This window comes from Lacerta agilis, chromosome 1 (assembly GCF_009819535.1).
Source record: "Lacerta agilis isolate rLacAgi1 chromosome 1, rLacAgi1.pri, whole genome shotgun sequence".
Lineage (NCBI taxonomy): Eukaryota > Metazoa > Chordata > Lepidosauria > Squamata > Lacertidae > Lacerta > Lacerta agilis.
In genome coordinates, this window is record NC_046312.1 from 51,040,042 (window position 1) to 51,060,161 (window position 20,120).

A 20,120-nucleotide genomic window follows, 5' to 3' on the forward strand; every position below is an offset into this window, starting at 1 on the left:
GCCTTCTGGCTCACATGTGGCTGTGGAATCACAAGCATTTGCACACAATCTGGCCTGGAATGGGAAGGATGCCGGCAGGAATTCTTACAAAAGAGTCAGCTCATAGACAACAAAGCTTCTTGGGTTCTCAGGAGGAAAAGTTGCTGGAAAATCTGAATGGGGGGGGGGGGAATGGGAACTACCGTATTTTTCCACCCCCATGTATAAGACACCCCTATTTTGGGGGACTCCAAATTAAGAAAACACCCCCTCAGTACTACCTGTGTATAAGACGAGCCCCAATTTTAAACCTATTTTTTTGGTAAAAAAAACAAACAAACCTAGACTTATACATGGAAAAATATGGTATCCTATTTATGGAGCAGAGGTAAATGAGATGGGGAAGCCATATGTTCCCTCACCACCATGTGATCATTCCACACGATCATCTATCATCTAGCCATTTTACTAGTTCTACTAACATTTAACTGTTGCAGAAATAAGTGTGCCAGTGGCACAGACTAAAAAGATCCAATTCCACCCCCACTCTCTTTTTTCAGGTGTATGTATGTAACTTCTCTTATTTGCCTATAGTAATGATGTCACGTGCACTATCCAATACATGCCTGTGATGATCCCAGACCCATATTTTAAAATAATCCTTACAAGGATTGATACTCTGCCTGCAGAGAGAAATAATGGCTTTTCATGATGATTTTAGTGAAAATGCTGGAGACATTGCTAGGACATACACCGTGTTTCCGCTGTGTTTGGATCATGCCTTGGGCGTCAAGGGCTCAGAAAACACAACATCCACCAGTAAAAGTACTACTTTCAGAAATGACACCTGTGTTCCCCCAACAACAAATACATAACAATGTTGCATTTGTTGTGACACAAACAACTTATCAGGGATAAGTGCTCTCATTTGCCCCTCGGCACCTTTTAAAGCTATGAAATCAAGGTCCCCTAGACACTTCTGGCATTGATAGTGTTCACTCCCCTCAATGGCGTTGGCCTGCCCATGAAGTGGTCAATCTAACTGAAAGGGTACCTTTGAGAGTTGTACCTGGAACTCTCATGCAAGAAATAATGGGCAACATCCAACATTGGTCATGTCCAGAATAGATCCACTGAAATCAATGGAGCCATTCTGATTATGACAAATGCTGGCTATCAATGTGTGTGTGAATGCATAAGTAATATCCATGCTTAACCATGTTTTTGTGTTCCTAAGTGTGCATACCTAGGATAATATATTGTGAGTGCATGTGCTGCCTGTGCAAGTATGTTTATTGTATAAACAGCTAAGTTTGCCATCTCTGTGGTGGAGGGTAGGATCACTCATGACTAGCATTCTCCCCAATGTGATTTCAGTTTTCAGTTGGGAAGCTAGGGTTGGGGAGAACTCTTAATTCTTCTTCTTTTTGCTGCTGCCTTAGCTTTCCATGTGAAGTCTGCAGCTCCAAAAATGGTCATCTTGTTGGATGCTAACTTTGAGGGGTACATTGCTGTGTGTATAAATCCTATTCATGAGTTATTAGTGTGCAGCATGTTACCAAATGTGCTTCGTAGCAGGGCCAGGCTTTTTAGCCTTGACATCATGCATATGACGGCCTGTAGAGAAACCCAAACATGCAAACTCCTGTTCACATATAGAGGCAGTTGCACAACCAAGCCAAGCTCACATGTTGGGGTTTCTCTACAAGAAACAGTGCACAACGTGCAGGTGTTTCAGGGGAAAGATGCGATGCCAGGGTTGGGCTAAACGTTTGGGCCCCACCCCAAAGTAAATGTGGTGGCTCCTATAGGTGAGCAATGTGCCATTATTTTGTTGCTTTAGAACAGCTAGATGGCCAGCTCTAGCTGTGCACTGCAGAGCATACGGACATGCATGCAGTACTGTACAAGAGTGTGGTGTGTGAAGTCTGTGTGCACAAGAAATGTGCGGAAATGTATTTGAAGTGTACTTTGCCTAAGACTAGGTTTGCTTGAAGTCTGCTGGTCACATGCTGATGTCAACTCCAACGTGGCTTTGTGTATGAACGGTTCAGTTTATATGTAGACTGTACCCCAGCAGATCCTTCAGAAGACATTTCAGGATAATTGGAGGAGTGCTGTGGACCATGCACTGAACTATTCAATGCAACATGTACAAATCCGCTAAGTAAACTCACCCCCAAGGACAAACTAGGACAACATGCTCTGAAATGGAGCTGCTGCCAAACCAGCAGCCCTCTGCCAAGCCCCTTTCCCTCCTGCCACTAATGTTGAGACACGTCTTTGCCACTGCTCTGCCTCGTTGGCCGAGACTGGGATGTAGGCATGGAAATGACATGGGCAAGCATGCATAGCTGTCAACCTTCCCTTTTTTGCAGTGGGAAACGGCGCTGGAATAAGGGAATTTCCCGCAAAAAAGGGAAAGTTGACAGCTATGAGCATGGCTAAACATCGCAGGAAAAGCCAACACAGGGCTGCCATTTTAACGGCAGCCCAGAGTCTAACATAGCTTCTAGTACTAACAAAAAATGTATCCCGAGCAAGAGAGTTCCATTAATGCCAGCCCTTCACAAGAGTGCTCTGCCTGGTTTTACTCTGTGTTGGACATAAATGAACTCCGGAGGTTTTCTGGGGTCAACAATTAGATGTTCTAGGGACAAATCCAGTACCCTGAATACTACCATGGTCAAGAGGGCTGTTTTGATGGAGCATTGGCTTGCTCTCCTTCCCATGCTAACATTATCTGCTGGCCAGAGCAACAGAATGTAAGCTATATGAGCATTTGGCGCGAGGGGACGCAGGTTATTCCTATGTTCTTTCTTCTTCTTTTGGATGGTTATTCCTTGCCTTAGTGTACGCTAAGTTTTCGCAGTATGTTGTAAAACACTCTGAAAACAAACAACAGTGGAAAAGGTAGCTTTCTGGAAATGGTTGAAAAATGATCAGGCAGACACAGCCGCTGAGAACTCCATGTTTATTTTGCTGCTTTGACTGACATAGCAAAAAAGCAAACACTTGGAATTAAAAAAAAAAAAACCAGCCCAAATGGGAACTGGGGCAGAGTTAGGCTGAACAGATGAAAGCTTTTGATTGCTTTCAACTTCATGGATGGTAGTGCAGGGAAACCAAAGTGTGACTTCCCCCCCCTCCCCCACGCACCAGTTGTGACCCTTTACCGCAAATCAGGGTAATGTATTACCCAAACCAGTACTCCTTCCATGAACATAGACAGTGCTAGGACTTTTATACTACTGATGTTGAAGGACAGTTTTCAATGTATAATAATATATCAGATTTTTTTTGGGTGTGCAGTGCTTGAAAGCGAGAATGGGAGAAAGATCGCAAGAAAACAAACCTCAGTCAATATTATTGTTGTAAGATATTGTAACCTTGTATAAATGCAACTTTTTTTCCCTTTAGCTTTATGGCCTGGGGCAGAATATATGAAAATATACATTCAAAAATGTTCAAGAATAAAATAATGGAATGGAAAAAAAACACCCACAAAAATTGCAGTGTGTGTGTTGTGCCATACAATTTTACTGCCTATACAGATATGTACTGCAAATTCATTACATTGTAATATTAAAAAAAGAACAAACTACTTTGCATCTTGTTTTTCTGTTGCTGCTGCTGCAAGGTATTGCACTTAAGACTTTTCTCTTTCTAGAGTTGAAGTTGGGAGAGAAACGAAATTCCTTAGAGCTACAAACAATATTCAAACAGAAAGAAAGTTGCTGGGAAAGACAGACAAACACCCAGAGCACAGGCAGAAGAGATCCAAATAAGTCGTCTTCTTCTTCTTCTTCTTCTTCTTCTTCTTCTTCTTCTTCTTCTTCTTCTTCTTCTTCTTCTTCTTTGTTGCCATAACCATCTCTTCTCTGCTTCTAACTGAAATCTGTCTATTTTGTGCCTGACTCATGGCAGATGAAATGCGATCGGAGGGGGGCCTCCAAAATCTCACGTTAATTGAAGTTGGCAAAAAATACTAACAGTGCCCTTTTGAACTGCTGACACAGAGCAGAATGGATTAAACAAGGCTAGATTAACAACAGGTGGCAGCGCACAGCCTCACTGCCTCTAGAGATTCTTGGCAGCCAAGAAGCAGTGACGGGAACATCCTGCAGGCAAAACATGAGACATCCAATGAGTTGAGAGGCTGCTGGTAGATGGACTGAAGACCCGATAGCAGAAGGAGAAAAGTAGAGGATGGTTTTGATGCAGCATTGGTGCTCATAGGTTTGCATTTTGAAGTGCATGTGCACATGGGAAATTAAGTTGGGAGTGGTTCTCCATATAACTTATTATGATATAAGTATTTGATCAGAACCCAAAAGTGATCTAGGTTTCTATTCAACAGATGCTCACTTGAGAAGTGCCACAAATTACCAATTCTGACATTGGTTTTTCTTTAGGTTTCCACTGTGAGCTAATGCTGATTGATGTCATTTGTTGGGCAAAAGAGAATGCAAACCTGCTCATTCTCGATCTCTCAGTGGCTTTTGATATAAGGAATAAGGAATAATTTTACTGGCCAAGTATCAATCATACTTGGAATTTTGCTTCGACTACATTGCACTGTAAAGAAACGTACCTCATACAAACACTATTCCCCTCACAATGCAACAGCACAACAGAGGAACCCCATACCACCAACTGACCTCACTTCCGCACACAACTACAAATTCAACAGTTTGATGGCACAAGGAAAAAAACTATTCCTGTGCCTAGACGTTTTTGTGTATAGAGTCCTGTAACGATGTCCAGATGCAAGTAAATCAAACAGGTAATGTCCAGGATGTGAAGGGTCTGCGACAATTCTCTCTGCTCTATTCCTGGCTCATGCAGCATAAAGTTCGATCTGTGTCCTTATGGGAAGGCTCTGAGAGGTGAGGATTGGGGGTACTGTACCCCGGTGGTTCCACTCCAACCTTCAAGGCCATTTATAGAAAATAGTTATGGTAGGATCCATATTTAGTGACATGGAAGTTCTGGAGATGCTTAGGATTGAACCTTGGGCCATCTGAGTGCAAGGCAAATGCTTTACCATTGAGCTACACCCATTTTCTGTTGTTGTTGTTGTTCAGTTTGGATACTGCCCTTCATTTGAAGATCACATGGTGGCTAAAACATAAACATACACAATAAGAACACACATAATCAAACAAAGCAATAACCCCTCTCCCACAAGTTACAGGACAGCCAGCAGGAATGCTTCTCTACATAGTAGGGATATGGCAAATAGATGGTGGTACTGAGAGGATGCTTGGTGCAGCTTGGAGATCACAATGGAGGATGTGTTCAAGCTTGGCTTACTACTGATATAGTAGTAATAGTAACATGCCACCTATCTGACTGGGTTGCCTCAACCACTCTGGGTGGCTTCCAGCAAAATCTAAAAACACGAAGGAAGCAAATATCTGGCAATGGGACCATGTAGTTCCTGAACTTACACAAGATAGTGTAACACAAGGGTCAGCAAACTTATTCTGCAGGGGGGCGGTCCACTGTCCCTCAGACCTTGTGGGGGGCCAGACTATATTTTGAAAAGAAAAAAGAAGAACGAATTCCTATGCCCCACAAATAACCCAGAGATGCATTTTAAGTAAAAGCACACATTCTACTTATGTAAAAACACACTGATTCCCGGACCTTCCGCGGGCTGGATTTAGAAGGCGATTGGGCCAGATCCGGCCCCCGGGCCTTAGTTTGCCTACCCATGGTGTAACATGTTTTCAAAAGACACCCCCTCCTTCACGTCCTTGCCCCTCACATGGTAGCTGACTTAGAGTTCACTGAGCTGAGCTGTACCATTCTTAGAACAGGCCACTGTACTGCCAAGTCTAGGGCTGCCACATGTGCAGGAACCAGCTCCACATTGCATTGCTTGAAGGTCCTTCTGTTTCTCCCATTCCTGCAAAACCCTGTAAAGGATAGAGCATCTTGGGTTCTTTTTACATATATATGTGTATAAACAGCATAGTAACTCAAAGCAGTTCTACTGTACTTTCTTCCATAGACTTGCTTTGAACAACATCTTCAAATTTATTGGGTGAGCATAGTGAAGGGGTGTGAAATGTATCCTGCTCAATTTATGTTTGTTCATACAAAAAATAATAATACATTGACTGCAGGGACAGGCAGGTCACCTGAATCCACCTATAATTGCAGAGCAGGAGGGAGAGGTGGCAAGGGGAAATGGATCAGGATGTATATATAAAAAAGAGAAACCCTAAAGGCTTCTGGGTTATTTTCTCATTACATACAGGGAAGGAGCTGGCTAGGTTGGGACACTGACTGCAGAATACAAAGAGTCCACACAGCTGTTGAATTTTATGGCTAGAAGATTTGAGAGCTGTTTAATAGGCTAAATCCATTTAGGTGTGAAATTTCATCATGGAAAAGTAATATTTAATAAGCTACTAGTTCAGCTTTTTCTTCTTCTTTACATTTTCCTTTCAAAGATGAGTGGGCTAATCTTTTAATAATACAGAACAATCATTGCTGCTCCACATATGAGAAAGTGGCAAAGGCATCTCTTTATGGCCATATGGAAACCAGGTGTCAAGGTGTTACTTTTAATCCAAGACAAATAAGAATTTGTTGGTTGTATCCTTCCTCTTCCATCTATAGCCAGCTATTTATCTTTAGATTGAAAGTTACTGATGAGGCAGACAGGCTCAGGCCATTAGCCTCTTTGTGCCCTTCTAGGCTTTACATCTCTTAGGATTATATTTAGCTCCAGTGCGTGTGCATCTTAAAAGGAAAGGTGTCAGTTTTTCAAACACCTGCACTTTTCACAATGGAGGCACTATATCAAAGTAAAAAACCATAGCATTAAAAAGTCAGCGTGAGTGCAGATAACCAAAGGAGGCTTCTACGAATGTTGATGTATCACCTATATACAAGTACAGAATATAGTAACTATAAATTCTAGTTATTTTATATATAGGTAATTAAAGTAATTCAGAAATCTGTACAAATGATGGGAAGCACATTTGACTTTAAACTTATAGAAACCACAGATATTTGCAGCTCAGACTCTTGTTTTCTGCAGACCCACATCAAAGCCATTATAATCTCATCTCCCACGTTGCTCACAGAATTTTCACTTTATTTGCCAGTCTGAGCATTTGCAATGGAAGATCCAACTTCAGATGTAGCTCTAAACAAGGAGCCGTACTTTTAAGATCTTAATGATCCCCAATAGGATCTCTGTTGGGAATGTTCAAATGTTAACATTTCGGGCTCTTAAACTGCCACATCCGTTGTGCATGTAGTGTGCCACCGTTCCAAGCAAGGAATCAAGGTGCTATATTATTTAATTGATACAAATGGCAACCAGAAACTGAGATTCTGCATTTCTTATGTCAGTGTTTGTTTGCAAGAACAAAATAAATAAATAAATCATGGCCAGTTACTAAAATTAAATAGTCTTATTTCAGGATCAGGGGCCCATCAATCAAATTTAAAATTACCATTTCCCACTGCATTAGAAATGTTTACTGGTTTTGTAGGCTTCCCCCTTTCTCTCGTGGATTCTTAAGGTAATCTACTACCTCTGATGTCTCAATTTATCAAGAACTATAAAAATGGTCTCACAGAAGTTAGGTGGTGAATGAGTTAAATATTTCTTAACTCCTTCTTTCTTCAAGTAAACTGACAATCAAGGCGAATGAGGATAAAGTCAAGGACATTCGGAGAGGAATTATTGGAACCAACTCCGGAAAACGAAGCTGGCGAACAGGGGGCCTCTCTCCATTCAGAATCCCTTCTCAGAAAGCCTGCTGGAATTTCTGCTGGGAATACCTATCAGGGCTGTGCTGCGTTTCCTCCAGTGGATTATGCCTCAGCCACCACCATCGCTGCTCCATTTCAACTAATTGTCTCAGATGTTGCCATTTGTTATCCCCTTAATGAGAAACACAACTTTTCCTTCACAGCCACCGCTACAAGAACCTGGCAGGCGGTGGAATCCTGAAGCTCAGCAGATGTAGGGCTGTAAAACAGTGGTGAGTTCAGAACTGAAATTACACAGAAAAGGCAAAAGATTCCAAATAGTTTCAAACTTGAGGTAGGCGGAGAGCAACACCCCAATCATAAATGCTGGTGGGCTGATGGCTTGGTGTTGGGTTAGCTAGTCCTTTGGGCCAACCTGCCTTGTCATAAAGGGCAGCCATCTTGGTTCATATTTCCTGTGGCATTGGGTTGGATTCAGTCTATCCTTGCTTCTGATCTACTCTCAAAGAGAACATAACTGGCCTACCACAGATTTCAAGCATGCTTCGAAGCTACAGCAATGAATGCTCCAAATGCGTGTATAAATTATAGCTTTTGGCAAAACAGAATCCTACCCCCCTCAAATGTATATAGCTCAGCTTAACGTGCTGTGGGACGCGGGTGGCGAAGGGACACAGGTGGTGTCATGGTCTAAACCACTGAGCCTCTTGGGCTTGCTGATCGGAATGTCGGCAGTTCGAATACCCACGATGGGGTGAGCTCCCATTGCTTGGCCCCAGCTCCTGCCAACCTAGCAGCTCAAAAGCACGTCAAAGTGCAAGTAGACAAATAGGTATCGCTCCAACGGAAAGGTAAACAGTGTTTTCGTGTGCTGCTCTGGTTTCGCCAGAAGCGGCTTAGTCATGCTGGCCACATGACCTGGAAAAACTGTCTGCGGACAAACGTCGGCTCCCTCAGCCAGTAAAGCGAGATGAGCACCACAACCCCAGAGTCATTTGTGACTGGACTTAACTGTCAGGGGTCCTTTACCTTTTAATGTACTGTGGCAAGGAGATTCAGAGTGCTGAGGGAATGTCATCACTATAGTTTGCAGTCCCAAGAAAAAGGTGAAGGAAAACCATCTCTGCCCCCACTTGCTCATGTTGAGTTCTAGCAATTATTTGTATTTTCTTATTTTTCTCTGTTCCTTAGAAAACGAGACTACTGCAATTTAACTAAACTAAATAACATACATGTCTGTGGCACTAGGTTACATTTTCTTTTAATGAAATGAGTCTAAAGGAACACAGAAACTATTGTTTGAAAAGGGATGATTGCTATGTCCAAGACTGTGCAGGCTTTGAAAAATACACAAATCACATATACCCCTCTCTGTGTTTCTGTTTCCTCAATTGGCCTTGCTTTTCTCATCCTCTGATCAACTTCTATCCTTGAGCAAAGTACAGGCAAGCAAAAAAACTTGGATTTAAATTATGTCCCACCAACTTCAGTAGCTGTAGGTATCAGGTACTGTTGATTTAAAAATAAACTAAATGGGCACTTCATTTTGAGGTTCATTCATTTCTATAGTGTTGATTGTGAATAGGTGGGGTAGGGAAGTTAGAATCACATTAACACTATAGATTACATACCCATGTTTGGAAGTGCAAAGCTGCGACTGTGAATATCGTACACTGGTTAAAAAAACGAGGTACGTGCCCTAAATCCCAGGTTCAAATGTTAGTTTATCCTGTAGTCAGATGAGGTGGCCCTTTGACAAGCTACTGCCTCTCATGCCACAGCTCCATACCTGTAATGTAGGAGCAGGAAAACGGTGGCTCTCCATTTAATGTTGGCCACTAATTCCCATCATATCCCATGGCTAAGACCACAGGGTCACCACCCCTGCTGTAATGGGATACTGGCCTATTTTACAGGATCTGTGAAAGGATTACAGCAGTACCTTGCTATACCAAACATTAGCTAGCAGCAAGAAAGGTCCCTCTACCTTGTATCTGCTTTGTAGGGTTTTAGTTTAGTTTTAAATGTATTTGCTGTTTTTGTGTTTAACTGTTTAAAACTAACTGCAGTGCACAGCACATTGAGACAGTTGTTTAAAAGTTGATTAGAAAATCAATGATGATGATGATAATTTTTAACCTCCTACTCTGGGATAGAATGCCAGATGAGCCTTATATGGTACACCATGTTCAAGACCCTCCGTTTTCTCACCTGTAGAATAAAAACATCTGCTTCTAAAAAAAAGATGTGGCATCTATACATAATAAAATTATTTACTGAAACCCACCAGATGTTTGGCGAAGAGTTGATTTTTTTAGAAGATTCAGTGTAGATTTTGTGTTGTTTTTTTTGTTTGTTTTAAGAAACAGTGTAGAGCTGCTAAACCCACAGTAAAATTTTCTATGAGTAAAACAGAATGTACACACTCTGGCATATTTTCTTTTAAAATACCCCCCCCCCCGCCCCCAAATCACAAGTCATTTTTGATACATTGTTAAGATTACTATCCCCTCAGGTTGTACAATCAAGAGAATATATTGACTCAGGCACATTGTATTTACAAATGTTTTAATTTTTAAAAAGAAAACGCATTTACACACACACAGGGGAAAAGTGGTCCCTGGACAATGTCATTGAAGAATGCTAACAGACAGTATGGAAAAAAATGGTTTCCAATATAAATGCAGCTGTGAAATGTTTTAGGACCATACCTGTGACACATTTTACTGGTTGAAGACTTTTATTTTAAAAATCAACCTTCACTGGAACTCCTTCAAAGGCAAAGAGTGTTTGTTCACTTTATGCTTCTGAAATCTTGTTCACTTAATGCTTCTGAAATCTAGAAAGACTGCTTCTGAATGTTTTCACATTAGGCGGCAGCAAATGTGAGTGTACACTCAACAAGGAGCTGCAGCTTATCGCAGCTCCCTGACAAAAGTACAAACCCATTTACTGCATTCACATTTTTCACTTTCAGATGTGCAGTTAACATTTAGTGTACACTTTTAAAAATGCCATGTGTGATATGAGATTCCATTTGCCAATCAGAATTCCACTTAGTGCAAATCTGTTTATCTTCCAGTTCATAAACCTGTGGCGGTGGGTACAATTGCCCTCCCAGTTATGTACAATTTGCCTTTATGAAAATATGCATTAATGTACTACAGTCGAGACACACACATTTAGGGTGATAATATGATGACACAGTAACTCTTTCGGGAACAAAGGGAGGCTCACATAAGAGACTTCTTCAGCATACTTGATTCAATATACAGAAAATCTCCAAAATGTATGGGACTATGCTGAATCCTGCTAGTCCCAATGGGAGATCGATCTCGTAAAACCTGATTCAGCAGTTAGCATCGGGTTCTAATTGGAGCAAGCAGTGGAGGAAAAAGAGCAGCTCTTGGACCCAGGATAAGAGAGCAATATGTAACATAACAAAAACATGGGTCAAATGAAAGTGTGGATGAACTGTAAGACTGGAAGTCAAGAACTATCAGTGGCGCAAAGAGGAATCACCAAGGGTGACATCTTGAAAGGTAACATTGAAATGTCACATTTTCCAGAAAAAACCCACTGATTCCATATAGTTGGAACAGGATGATGTTTCAGGTTGGAGATCCTGGTAGTGTATCAGAAACACCTAAAGAATATACTGATCTAGTAACACCTGAGAAGGTAACTAGTAAACCGTAGTTGAGATATCCACATCCTTATCATAGCTTAGGAAATGTGGATTGTTGAAGAGGTGAGATAAAGAAGCAGAAACTGTCAAAGATAGCTGGTGGTTAAATGAAACAGATAAACTGATTGGTTATGAAATGAGTCCTATAATGAAACAGAGGTTTATGAATTGTTAAGTGTCTTAAAATCTCTGGCACTTAGGGAACAAATATTCTTCCTTATGTTAAAAATATGTATCTGGTCTTGTTTGCAATTCTGCAAAAAATGGAAAACAAGTCGGGGTAATCATTTACCCTAACTTTACACCTAGTTTACACTGATGGATACAAAAACTTTCTAATGGTAGAAGTATTGTGAAATAATTTTTACAATTAGGAGCAACTAATTGCTATAGACAAACTAAGGCCTTGTGAATGGAGGCAGAAATTAAAAGGGCATAAAATGTTGCAAAGATGGGCATGGATTCTGCAGCAGTTCAGCTTTAAAGTAGAGCTTATCCCAGATAAAGAAAATCAAATTGCGGAACACCAATATATGTAGGATAACTTTTTAAAAGAACTTGCACACTGTATTCCTAAGAAAGGAACTGAAAGTGTTTTTTTAAAACTACTGGATAGGGGCAGGGATGACAGCTTATAACAAAACATACATAAAAAGTAGTTAGACTGTTGAGCTCAAGTTCTCACTGGTAAAAAAAGAGAACGGCCCACTCTCACTTGCCTAGTACTGACCGCTGATAAATGCTGCACCACGGAAAAGAGAACCAGCTTAGATGAAGCACTCTTAAACCAGAAGGAAGGAGAGCCCTTTGCTCACTATCTCACTCAGAACAGATGCAAAATTAGTTACAGTGACAAGCCTTTTGCAAATCAGATTCTACTGAAGAGTTCTTTGGGGCTCAAAATAAAGCTCCTGATGTTTTGAAATCAGCGAATCCTCCATCATGGAAAACTTTAGAAAAAAACATGTAGTTAAAAACCCGTCTTCCCTAATGAACGGAATAGTCTACTTTATAACTCCCTGAGAGTTTGAAGTTGAAACACCCCCTTCCAGCCAGTTATTAGTATCACCCTGACAAGGAGCAAGCCCTTTTTTCACCAGGAGACTCAGGGGGGGGGGGGGAGATCTATGCAATTCTCAGTATCTTTCATTCAGTCTCACATGAGAAGGATGAAAAAGGTTCCTAGCATTTGTCATGCAGCTTGCAGTTAGGTAAATCGCATGAGCAGACACCGTAACCTCTGAAAACAACAGTGGAGCAGGCTTCAGAGAGATGTGCTAATCTCCCATAATGCATCGAACTGCAACACCATACTGTTGGTGCAAAGAGGAAAACTCTTTCCTCACCTAGATGAACTTATGCCAATTATCTTTAGTTTGGGTATTAGCTGCTGCTGTGCTGGCTCAAGAGAAAAAGAAACTCAACATAAATCAATCTATACACGTTATTCCAATTAATTTCTGGTAACGAGTTCTGTGCAATTCAAAAGCATGTCTGTTCATTCCTCAGACCAGCTCATTCTGATGTACCACTTTAACTATTTTGTATGTGCATTCTCATCACTTCCTCCACCGAATGACATCAGGTCTCCAGGATTTCAGATAGGAGTCTTTCCCTGTTTAATGTTGAGATGTCAGGGATTGAACCCGTTTGCATGTAAAGCATGTGTTGTATTATTTGTTTATTAGAAATTGTTACAGAAGTGCTAACACTGCACTGTATAAAAAAACCAAAACAAAATACAGTAAAACATACAATGCGTTTTCATTAAAAAGTGCCAACAAATTCCTATCTGCGAATAGGTTTGTCCTTCTGGGAAGGCCTGCAGAAATAAACGAGGTTTTCGTGTACAACAAGTACAGATGGTTGGTGGCTGACTGCTTTCAAGGGGAAGCACATTCTACTGAACGGTGGTCCTTTATGGGGCAGTGAATGGATTTTAATTATCTTGCGGGCAGTGAATTCTATGTACTAACACTTTGTGTGTAGCTTTGAGATAGTGGCTGGTCAGAAAAGTTTGCTTTTTATTTGCTGTGAATTATACTTCATACCTGAACAATCCAATAGAGAAAGTGCATTTCTCTCCAGAAACATGTTTAAGAATCAGAACATGGCATGTTGTTTCCTAAGCAGAGTTTCAAAGCATCAACTTTGTTTAGATGCTGCATAGGTTTATGTCTTGACCATGCGCACCTGAACTGAAAAAAAATGTTTCAGCATAGTAAGAAAAGGGGACTGAGGCTGGTCAAGCATGCAGTCTTGTCTTCTGTGAAAATAAATGTGAAATGTGTTCATATTCATGAAGAAGTAATTTGAGTAAAGGAAATGATTTATTTTACTCCAACTGCTATCTCCCCGCCCCCTGTAAAAGTCTGATGTCATGACAATCTTTTTTCTAATCCTACTCAGCAAAAAAAAAACCTAGCATATCTACAGAAGAGTTAATGCTAATCACAAATCTCAAAGGCTCCATGTAAGCCAGGCTTGCATAGAAGAGAAATGTGGGGTCTATGAAGCATACGCAGAAAGCAGCTCTTAGGAGAGATAGCAGTGTTTTCCATAATAGATTCCACAATAGATTTAAGTGACAACCAATGGACCTTAGAGGAAAAAATATGTGTGTGAGAGAGAGAGGGAGAGAGAGAAAGAGAGAGAGAGAGATTCTGTATTGTTTGTGCTTAACTCTTTGTCAGGATGTAAGGTCTGTAGAGCAAATAAATATTTGTATGGCATTTCAGTAGACCCGCATAGCAAGGCAGCAGCAGCAGCATGTGGTTTGATTCTTTGCCCTGTGTTAAGAATCTTGCTGTCCATGGAAAAAGCTTGAATTACACCAGGAGTGAGGCACCTCTGCATCCTCTTTGTAATACGCCCAGGAACTCTTCTCCAAGGCCTGATGCTCGGCACCAGTCACTGTTTGTGTATTGGATCCCAATATCCAATTGGCCTTGCGTCTATTCTTTACAAGCTTCCGATGTTAGGAAAACTTTTCAGTTTTTCAGGGAAGTCATCTTTGTACAAGACTGGATCTGCCCGGTGTTCCACCACTTTCAGAGGCATGGTCCCAAAGACGGAGGCAAACTTGTTAATGCATTCAGACCTACAGAAATAAACAATTGCACTGCTTAGCAACAGATCCGTTTCACTATAATATGCTAAGTTTAGCTATGCATTTACTATCCAGCTTACTATAATTTAATCTTTTCTCAAAACACTATATACCTTAACACTGGGTGCCAATGTGGACTTTTTACATCATTTGCTTTTTTTTTAACTATAGAGCAGGTACATAGCTTGGGGGTACTTCTGGATCCTTTGCTGTCAATTGAGGCTCAGATGGCCTTGGTGGCACAGAGTGCCTTCCATCAGATTCATCTGGAGGCTCAGCTGTGTCTCTATCTGGGCAGGGATAGCCTAACCACAGTTGTTGATGCTCTAGAGTCTAGTAGCCTCTAGGTTGGATTACTGCAAAGCGTTTTATGTGGAGCTGGCTCTGAAGACAATTAGGAAACTTCAGTTCAGTGCAGAATTTCGGCAAGATAGTTTAAGCACATAAAACCAATCCTGGCCCCGACAGGACTGGCTGCCAATCTAGGTCCATTTCAAAATGCTGCTCGTGAGCAATAAAGCCCAAAACAATCCAGGACAACATTATCTTGCAGACCGCCTCTCCTCATTTGAACCAGCCTGAACCCTGAGCTCATCACCTTAGGTCAGGAAAGTAGCAACACGAGAACAGGCCTTTTCTGTGGTGGCTCCTCATTTGTGGAATGCCCTCCCCAAGGAGCATCACCTAGCACCATCACTGTATTATCTTTAGGCACCAGGCAAAACCTTTCCTCTATAACTTGGCATTTGCCCTTTAACTATATTTAGCCTTTTAGAGGTAGGTGGGATGCTTTTAAAGTACAGGAATTTGCAAAACAACAACAACCACACAACAACAACCCTCCAATGATTCAAAGGAATACAGGTCTTATAGCATTCCCTCATCCAGAAAGCCTCCTCTCCTATCCACTGAGGTGCATTAGCCCAAAACTGTATTTACAACCTCAGATTTTAAGTGCTTTGGTAGCTCACACCTCCAACAGAACCCCTATTTGCTCTGCGATCTTATGGATAAAGCTTTCTGCTTCCCTACACCACAGACCAAAGAATGGGCAAGGAATACTGTAACTTGGATGGCACAGGATTCTAAGGAGAGAGTTTAACTGTCACACAGAAGACACAGCCCGCTATTCCTGACTTTGCACGCCACTTGCTCCTAGATCAGGTATACTCCCTCCCTTCTTTTTTCTCCTGTAGCAAATTATCACACTCAGTCTTCAGGCTTGGGTAGTTAGGGACTCTCCTTTACTCTCCTAATTAAGGTGTGCATCTGTAATCCTGCTGTCTGAAGATCCTAGTCTTCCCAGAGCTGTACATCAAATACATGTGGGTGATGAGCACACAAAGTGGGTTCGGAGGAGTCACTGTGTAAGTTGTAGGAAGTACCGTAAAGGGGCCATTGGTACCTTTAACCTAGCAAACTATTGCATGCATTTTCCTACTTTGTCAGATGCACAAAACAGGAGGCGGAGCCTCATACCATATAGGATTTGGCAAAGATGTGAAGCTCTTTGACTGAAGCATTTAATTGTAGCAAAGAGAAAGGAGATGCTGTCAGCTGCACATTTCCACAGAGGTCAAAGATTCCCTATTGCCTCCCCACCAGAATTCCAGGCATTCTTAAAGCAATGTACATGCTGTAAACTAGGGTGGATTAGCTGCCAACATAGCTCTTAAAGAGCCACTGTCAGGTTGAATTTGGCTCAGAACAGGCCTTGCAAAAATAAGCAGTTAAGAAACCAAAAGGAATTCTGAAATAGTTCTTGGATTATTATTTTTTTAAAAATTCCCTGGAAACAGGGTTTCCCCTAAAAACAAACAAGCATTCTCTTTAGGGTCTCTACAGCACTGATTGTACTTGAGAGCTTGAAATACAACATTACTTTAAAACCCAAACCTGAAACTGACTGGTTTATTTTCATTGTCCAACTGAGTGAAATAAAGTATCCACATTTAATAATATTGGATTTTACCCCACCTCCCCATGGGGTTAGCAGTAAGTAACAGAACAAATTTACCTGAAAGAATATAACTGTTAGAACTCTGATGTCTACAAGGTACCCTGGTAAACTGTGCTGGGTGTTTAACTCATTCAATGCCAGATAGTGGGAAACAGTTTTATGATGGGGAAGGTCTTAAGTAAGGAATCGGGTGGTGAAAGTAACAAGGGAAGGAAGGGCATGGCAATTATGATTAAGTGGTCAGCAAGCTGAGGGAAGCAAGAAAAAATTGCCATGGAGGATGGTGTCCATTGTGGGGTATTAGTGTCCCTTCCGTAAGGCCACTAGGAACTTTAAAAACTTTTCACTAGCTTGAAATCAACAATGCCTATAAGTCTGAAAGGTTTTCTCAGTAAGCATTAGGATTGGAAACTTGGATTTCCAAAACAGACAAAAACATAGGCGCGAGGATACTAATTTTGTGTGCAGTGTATTCAGTTCGATACCTGCAAAATGAACACACAAATATGTATGATGTGCACCACCCTGTGCTCCTTTGAGATTTATTTATAAGAATAAATAAGAATAATGTCAGTACAGCAGCTCTTTTAATATGCTGTATGGAATTAATGTCAACTTGATATTTGGAGGAGGGGATCTGCATGATAAAAGCTATTGACAGAAATGAAAATTAAATGATATCTCATAAACACAATGGACATTAAAGCCAAATGTGCTTTCTACCCTTAAAGGCATGAATGACAAATCCGGATCAAATATGATGCATCAGCCCAAAATGATGGGAGAAACATGACTAGTACCACTGAAGACAGAACAGGCCCATTCACGCACCCGACACCCACATTTGATGATTCTCATAACTTTTATCTCATCCAGATATGCTGTGGAAGTGGTGCGGATGAGGAATTTAAGTCTACAGCGGCAGAACCATACCTAAGCCTGAAAGTCTGAGAATCCGGGTATGAGAAGGTAAGAAGGAGCTTGCAGGGTCAGGCCAAACCTACCCAATCCAGCACTCTGTTCTCACAGTAGAAAAGCAGGTGCCCATGGGAAGCCTGTGTGCAGAAGCCGAGCGCGACAGCACTCACCCAACCACCCTGCGATTCGGTATGCAGCAACCGGTATGCAGAGACAATATCGCCTCCAACACGGGAGGTAGAACACAAAATAAGATCTAAGCCACGGACAAGAGGATTCAATGCTATGCTATTAAACTGAAAAATGAAGAATGCTGTGCCTCTGAGTCCTCTAAAGTTAGTGCAGTCCTGTCTTAAGACTGCTTGGAAGGAAAGGTTTCTCTTGAAATTAACACAGGTTAGGGCCTGGTTAAAATGTGGAACGTAGTGCTACACATGTGACAGCCTAGTTTGTTCATTGACAAGACTCATCATGAGTGTGTCAAAGGGCCCACACAGGAGGAAAAGGATAAGGTTCATTTCACATTTAAAGTTCCCAAGGAATCCACCCCCTCCAATTGGAAACTATTCTAATCTATAGCATAAGATGTCACGATTAAGTAGTACTTCCTGATGGCTTTTCCTGCATTTAATCCCCTTTTTTCATATTATATATCCTTGTGCCACCCAAAATAACTTATCACCATGCTTGGTGTTTACATTCTTAAATACCTGAAGACTTATACCTATTTAGTAATTTCTTATCGAGGCTATATATATTTGTCTTAATCTCTTCTCATAAATCAGTCCTTCATACAGCCTGTGACAGTGTCCATTTCACCAGTGATCTCTTAACTTCTCAGTAAAACATGGCGATGGAAAGAGCACAAAGTGAATACAAAATATCCCTATTGTGATATTTGCAAGGCATTATAAACGAAGGAGTGTGTAGATGTCATGGTAAGTGTGCTTCAGATAGCTACTTCTCTTCTGACTGAGTGCCCTTCTATCCAGAATTACAGAGCTCAGGATTCTGAAATGTAACACAATATGTAATTTGTTTGTACTATAATACTGTTCCTCCCAGTTACTCTTATTTAGAGGAATGAATTTCAGATTATTCTTCATCTGCCATACTTTCCTTCTCTCATGGCAACATAGACTTGACAGTTAAGGCCTGTTGAAATCAGTTCAGTATCACTAAGCCCTATTTCAAAAAGTAGCAAAATATGATTTTTAATGGAGCCATCAATGAAGTATGAAAGGAGATATGCAAAAGGGGAGCGTGTTTTACTTCTATCTGCTTTCATGCTGAAATATTAGCGCAGGCTGCACCTCCAAAGCATTGAGCTCAGAAAATTCTCTCTTTCCTATACACATTTTATTTCTGGTTTTCTGTCATTCCAATAAGTTCATCGTTTTAATTTACCATACTTGAAACAATTATATTATTGCTTGACATGCCTTCTTATTAAGCACAAGGATGCCTGTGCTCATATGTGTGTATAATACATATATAATACATATTCAAACCCAATAGACTTGATGGGCTCAGGATGCAATCAGCTAGCTTCTCAGCATAAGTAATGGGCAAGTTGTCTCATGCCAAAACTGCCTTTGCAAATTAGATTTGTGTAACCATGTTTTTGTAAATAAAATCAGTGAATGATTTGGTCCTAACTTCCAAGACTCTTATGGATTAAGCGCTGGGAATGGCAAAGGGACACTCACCTTTCCACCATGTGTGTCTGGTCTAGTGATAACCCATCAATAGCTGTGCATTCTGGACATTTGAATTTCTTTCTTGGGGTCACCTGTGCAAAGTCAACACAACATTGTCACAGCACAAACATTAATCCCTGCGTTCAGAAATGCAGCACAGTGCCCTTGAACATATCTGTACTGTAAGTCAAACCCTCGAAGGAAGGGGGGGGGGAACCTATGCCATTTAGTTCCATCTGGCCCTGCTGACTGCAAAACTCACAGTGACCCAATAAAAAATGCTTGGAGGGGTTTTGCCTTCTGTAAGTGGAAAGTAGCGGCGATGACAAGCTCCTTAATTCCTGTTTAATGACTGTTTTCTCACTGCCAAGGTCCCTGTATAAACACCATTTGTTCTTGCAGCCATAAGAGCGATGAAATATAGCTTCCCATACTTCACCGTAACCTTAATCCAACAGACACACTTTGCTCACTTAATAGCTGACTGGCAAACTCTGCGAGGCTCTCCCAACTGCACCGAGGTGCCAAATGACTCTGCAGTGCCCTTGCACAGTTCAGAAACTCTCACAGCAAACACACACACTTTATCTTCTAAGGCTTTTCTAGGAAACACAGCCACCGGTCTGGATAAACGATGATGGACAGGCAGGAAAGCAGACCTTGCTAATTGAAGAAATGCCTGGAGGCCTCTAAATCTCATTCCGAGTTGACACACTTTGAAATGAGCAGACAAAGTGAACATCCAGGCCAAGGAAATGTGTTGAAACATGTCAGGAAATTAATTCGGGGATAAAAGTTCATTTAAAAACTGATCTTGCAAATTAACATTCCTGCAATTAGCATTCCTATAAATCAGCTGTTGCCAGTTAAGATAGACAGGGATGGATCGGGTTGGACATGTTCTCCCCCTTTTAATTTTGCTAAGTGATTTGAACAAAAAATGTTTAACTTGCTCTCCCCTCCACAAACCCACCCACCCACCCAACACAACATTTGTCCGGTCAGAATGATCACAGCTAATGGGAT

General features: G+C 41.2%; 1 protein-coding gene across 1 annotated transcript in view; it reads right to left on the minus strand.

Moving 5' to 3' along the window:
* Nucleotides 1-13,071: 13,071 nt before the first annotated feature.
* EXT2 (exostosin glycosyltransferase 2) overlaps nucleotides 13,072-20,120 on the minus strand; it is a 78,506-nt gene continuing 71,457 nt past the window's right edge. The window contains exons 13-14 of the mRNA XM_033149484.1: nucleotides 19,104-19,186; nucleotides 13,072-14,507 (exon numbers count right to left, since the gene is read on the minus strand). Coding sequence (XP_033005375.1) covers nucleotides 14,369-14,507; nucleotides 19,104-19,186 — 222 coding nt within the window. The 3' untranslated portion in view covers nucleotides 13,072-14,368. The remainder of the gene's footprint in view (nucleotides 14,508-19,103; nucleotides 19,187-20,120) is intronic.